A 5,828-nucleotide genomic window follows, 5' to 3' on the forward strand; every position below is an offset into this window, starting at 1 on the left:
AAGTCATTAATAGTATATCTGATATTTGGAAAAAAAAAATGTTACCAGTAACCTTTTTTCATGTACGGATTACATTACTTCGATTAACCCTCTCAAAGGAAATTTCAGTGAATATTATCTGTTTACCATATAAATCACAATTCCAAGCAGAATCTTGTACCGACTACACAGACAAACCGGTAAGCATAAGAAAAAGACCAGTAATCACTTCTGCAATAAGTACGTCTAAATTAAAATGACAAGAATGCTCACTCTAAATAAAACATAAAAAAAGTTAGATTTCATTTAGGCTTGCAATTCCAGTAAACTATCGAACAGAGAAATGAACTGATTTAAAATTAGTTGAATTCACTAATTGACTTAAATTTGAAAGGAAAAAGAAATGAAATGAAAAACAGCATTGACAAAAATAGTTTTTATGGTTAGATATATCTATCGTCAATCTCTAGCACATGGACATGGCAGATTTTAGGCCAAATTTCACGGTCCTTCTTATGGCATCGTTCTTGCAGTAAGGGACATCCGTTTATGCTTAATTTCATTAGAGAGACAGGAAGACTTTCTCCAGCAATATTCTTTAACTTTTCACATTTTTGAATGTCCAATTCTCGTAGCGACGTGAGATGAAGAAAGCCCTTGCACTCCAACGTCTCCAGACTTGTGAAGTTATAGAGACTTAGAGACGTAAGAGAGGGAGGCAGCAAAGCCTCCTCCGGGAAGGAGTCGATGCTATCACATGGACCACTCACAATGAGAGAGGTAACCATGTCCATGCATACCCATGCTTTACTGCTTAGTAGTTTCTCACAATTTTCGATCTCAACTGTTCTCAAGTTAGGTGGCATACCCCCTACAGGGAATGACTCTATTTGTTGGCAGTTGGATATGTTAAGATATTCCATTTTTGGAAGAAGAGTTCCCATCTCATCGGGCAACAACTTCAACTTCTCACAATCACAAACACGGAAACGAATCAAATTGGGTGCACACAATCCCTCTCCCAGAAAAGATACAAAGTTGGGACAGTGTTCAATCTCCAAAGATTTCAAACTCTTCAACGACTCTGACCGTGAGACCAAAAGTGATTCCATATTTTCACAGCTTATGATATCAAGATGAGTGAGACTTGGGAAGATAGCCAATGGAAGAGACGTGAGCGAATTACAACTATTCTTTATTCTTAGCGATTCCAGTAATTCGTGCTTGTGTTGCATCGGGAATTTCAAGTTGTTTAAGCAACTGACATCAAGAGCTGTCAGCGATGCAGGAAGACGATCACCTGGAAACCATATGGCTGACGAACACTTCTGTAATCTTAAAGATTGGAGGCAAGTAGATTGGATGTTAGTGATGGCCTCCATCATGGACTCCACCATTGGTCCTTCTACGTCTATAAATTTCACCAAAAGAGGAAACTCATGAAACATTACTTTGTTGGTGTTACATATCTCTATTGATCGAAGGTTGGGAACCCTTAAGACAGAAGAGACAAGAAGCTCGCAATTTGTAATGCTAAGTGTTTGCAGAGCGGGAAGGTGATTTGGAAAAGCTCCCCTTAGTTTGGGACAATCAGATATACAAATATCCTTCAGCACAGGAAAAGCTTCTGAAGCAAATGCAGTCCACACCTCCCATCTAGGCATGCGAAAAATGTGTAGAAATTCAAGGGAGGGAAAGGGTATCGCAGATGAACAATCTTCGGTCTTGTAAAATCCTGCATCAATAGTCTTCACCGAATTAATCTCTGAAATATAGAGGAACTTGAGAGATGGTAGTTGCCCCATTGAAGGAAGCATGCAACAGTTGTTACAATTATATAAACTTACACTTGTCATGTAGCGGTAGGAAAAATTCCCCACCCACTCTGGAAATATGGTTCCTTTATAACCAATTATTAACAGCGTTTGCAGGTCTCGGTGAGGTTGTAATTTTCTGAGTACATGTAATTCAATTTGGAAGTCGATGCCATTGTCGTTACTTATAGACCATTCTAAGGATAAATGGTTAATATGCTTCTTATCCATTATACTGGCTTCTATTGCTTCTTCGCCTTTCGTAACATTTTCCAGTGCCGTAATACAAAACGAACCACATAGATTTGGAAGTCCTCCCAGTTCTTTGATGCTATTTTCTTTATCCTTGGCCACAATATACAAATCCAACTTCTGTAATTGATTTAATTTCCCCATTCTTTTAGGCATCTCTTTTATGCGAGATTCATGAATTTCAAGATGACGTAAGTTTACAAGATTTTGCATGGCAATAGGCAACTGAGTCAGCTTTGAGCAAAATGCCAACTTCAAAGTTTGTAGATTGCACAAATTACACAATGACTCTGGCAAAGTTTCTATACTTGTATGAGATAGATTTAGATAACGCAAATGAATCAATTCACCAATTGAATCAGGCAGAGCAAACAGACTTTTGAAGCTACAAAACGATAAAACTCTCAAGTACTTAAGCATCGACACTACAATATATGGTGCCTTTTCATTGTTGAATGGAGAATCTTTATAATTGATCAGCAAGAAAGTTCTGGAAAATTTTACTGTGTCAAAACCTTCAATATCCGATACTGGTTCACTGAATCTTGTAAATGACAAGTGTCGAGTCTTTCTACTGATTTTAGTTTCTTTCCCAAGTTCATCTGCTCTGAAATAGAATTCCCCGCCGGTAAATGTTGCTAGATCATGCATCAGGTCGTGCATTAAAAAATAATCACCCCAAGTCGCATGACTTACACGATGGAAAAAGGATCTCGAAACCAAATCATCAAAATACTCATGACCAACTTCTTCTAGAGTCTTTTCTTTTTTTGGTGCTTTTACAAGCTCTTCAGCCATCCATAGCTGGATCAGTTCATCTTTATCGAATTCATAATCTTTGGGGTACAGTGAGCAATAAACAAAACACCGTTTTAAATGTGGAGGGAGATAATGATAACTAATTCTGAGTGCTGGAATAATTTTACACTGACTTTCAGGAAGTTCCCAAATGTCACTTTCAAGTACATTATTCCAATCCCTAACGGCGTGTTTTCTTCTCAACATTCCTCCAAGTGACTGTGCAGCTAAAGGCAACCCATTACACTTTTTAACAATCTCCTTTCCGATCATTCGTAGAGTTTCTCTATCCTCACAGGCTTCTGAGGGAGGAAATGCATGGTTTGCAAACACCAACCAACAATCTTCATTTGTCAATTTATTTAGACGATATACTTCAACACTATGAAAAGGCACGGCTGCCGCTACATTTTCATTGCGGGTTGTGACCACAACTTTACTTCCCTTGGAGCCGCTTAGAAATGGTTTTGTAAGACAACTCCAATTGTCACAATCCTCGATCCAAACATCATCCAAGACAATAAAAAATCTTTTACCTTTCAGTTTGTCTCTCAACACAAGTTGAAGGGCATTTAAATCACTCAATTTACAGGGCTTGCGGGTAATTTCCTCTATCATAGTTCTTGTGACCTTCACAATATCAAATATATCAGAAACACAAACCCATGCCTTTAAATCAAATATCTGCTGCTTCAATTTGCCATCGTTGAACACCGATCTTGCCAAAGTGGTTTTTCCAACCCCACCCATGCCTACAATAGGGATCACACACAGTTGTTCAGTATCAGTGACATCCTCTAACACCATCTTCATTATGGCCTCTTTATCTTTATCTCTACCGTACATACCGTATCCATCTTCCAGAGATGTTGGTTGAGCTTTCCATGAGTGGTAGTTCTCCACTGGAATATCTTTCAAATCAAGACTCTCCTTTTGTTTTAGAATATCATCTAACCTTTCAACCATCTCTTCCAACTTACTAATACTAACAATCTTTTTCCTGTTGAAAATGCGAGAAAAGGAATTGCTTACCTCCTTTTGGGTAGCAGCTTTAGTAGAAACTTCATCAAGTAAGTCATCAACCTCGTAGACAAGATCTCTGAGAAGATCGAGCCAGTCTTTGACATCGGAGTTTGAGATCTGTCTCTTCTCAGCATCAGCAAGCACAACTTTAACCACAAGCAGCTGGCTCTTCATCTTTTGAAGTAACCTTTCAGGCTTCTTTCCTCGGATGAAGTTGACAAACTCAGGGGAAGCTAGTCTGTCAAAGAGAACGTCAATGAAAGCAGAAAGGAGTGCACCACCTACCACAGCTAATGCCATGAAATGATGTCAACAACAAACAAGTGATTGTGAGTACGGAAAGCAACTGTTTTGGAGAAACTGCGTTGGTTATTGGCGGATGTGATCTGAAAAGAAAAAGGAATTTCAGTGAACTCTCTTCACTTTAACTTGCACAGCTCTGTCAGGAACACACCTTCAAAATGAACCATTAGATATATGATATATTAGTAAAAGATCCGACGGTGGTGATTGAAGATGCGTGCCAGAAAAGCTCAGTGATGGTGGAGTTAGTTTTTTAAAAGACAAAGTTCATGTTTCAATGCATTTTGAACGCAGAATCTGTGGAAATGTGTCAGTTTTGCAATGGTTCAGATTGATATATTAATTACCCTAATCAAATTAGAATTAGATGCCAAACCTTAATCAAATTTCTACAACTAGATAACGGTAAAAGAGGAAAACCCTAACCAGTAGTTTATAGGGAAGAATCAGCAAGAGTGCAACAAAATCACGATAAAAGACATCGAAAGATTGACGGTAGCAGTTGAATGAAGCAGAATCCAAATACCGGTGGTGTAGAGTAGTTGGAGCCGTGCAGAGTGTGGCAGAGTCAGAATTGTAGACTACTCTGGGTTGATGTTCTTACACAGCGGTTAATACTATGCTTGTGTGGCGAATTGAATGAGGATTTTGTGGCCGAAGAGGTTTTGTTTTACTAACCTTTGAATTGTAATCAAATCTAAAAGTTTCAATTGAAATCAACCCAAAAGTTTTAATTTACCTTCAGACATTAATAAAAAAAATACATTACGAAAAAGATTTATTTTTAAAACTTGATAAAAGAAAAACTTGGTTTAGTAAAGAATGTGATTTGAAAGTTTACTTTTAAAATTCAATAAATTATATATATATATATATATATATATATATATATATATATATATATATATATATATATATATATATATATATATGTGCGCGCGCGCGGAGGAATGTATAAATTTAAATATGTGTATGTTTCAAATAAGAAACTTATAAATTATGTTTTTTCAATGCCTGTGAAAATTTATAGATATCTTTTATTTGTACTGATTTCATTTTTGAAAAAAAAAATGGCCTCTACCCAGACTTGTTGTGTCCATGATTATTTTTCTGAACATCAAGACAAAACATAAAAACACGTGTGTTCTTGTTTCGATTGGACTTGCTATTGCTTTACATAGAAAACATTTTCGACACAACGAAGTAAAATACCTTGAATAACACAATTTTCTCTAATTAACTTTTATTGTTCTTTATATTTGCAAAACATGTATCACTACAGTAAAAATAATTGTAAACAGATCGTTTTCTATTTTTCAATAAGAAGTAATAGACTCTTTATACATTTTCAGTAGGATTACTAAAATTTTCTCGTTGACTTTTAAATTTGAAACTCCTTACCTAATAATTTTATCTTTTTAACAATACCTGATTATTTGTTTAATTATTTCTTAAATGTCTTAGACTTTTTCATCATTTGTCATTGCCGCTCAAATCCGTTATCAATTTCATGCATCAAATATTCTCATTTCCAACATGTTCTCCTTTTAAAAGTCTCTAAATTTCATAAGTGACTTTAAGTTCATAATTCCAGTCAAGATCATTGAAACACTAACAAAAACATGACTTCAGTTTTACCATCTTTTCCTTTCTCATTTT

At 36.1% G+C, this 5,828-nt stretch overlaps 1 protein-coding gene across 4 annotated transcripts; it reads right to left on the reverse strand.

Moving 5' to 3' along the window:
- Window positions 1-295: 295 nt before the first annotated feature.
- On the reverse strand, window positions 296-4,844 carry LOC114165392 (putative disease resistance protein At3g14460). Of its 4 annotated transcripts, XM_028050033.1 has the most exons (3): window positions 4,596-4,844; window positions 3,692-4,320; window positions 296-3,595 (listed from the first exon to the last, which is right to left on the reverse strand). In XM_028050033.1, the coding sequence occupies exons 2-3, from the start codon at window positions 4,164-4,166 to the stop codon at window positions 423-425; spliced, it is 3,648 nt and encodes a 1,215-aa protein (XP_027905834.1). In that variant the 5' UTR covers window positions 4,167-4,320; window positions 4,596-4,844; the 3' UTR covers window positions 296-422. The 4 variants fall into 4 exon arrangements, with proteins under 4 accessions (XP_027905834.1, XP_027905832.1, XP_027905831.1 ...); XM_028050031.1 differs by having other exon boundaries at window positions 296-4,252; XM_028050030.1 differs by having other exon boundaries at window positions 296-4,320.
- Window positions 4,845-5,828: the final 984 nt, after the last annotated feature.

The sequence above is a fragment of the Vigna unguiculata genome, chromosome 10 (genome assembly GCF_004118075.2).
Source record: "Vigna unguiculata cultivar IT97K-499-35 chromosome 10, ASM411807v1, whole genome shotgun sequence".
NCBI classification, from domain to species: domain Eukaryota; kingdom Viridiplantae; phylum Streptophyta; class Magnoliopsida; order Fabales; family Fabaceae; genus Vigna; species Vigna unguiculata.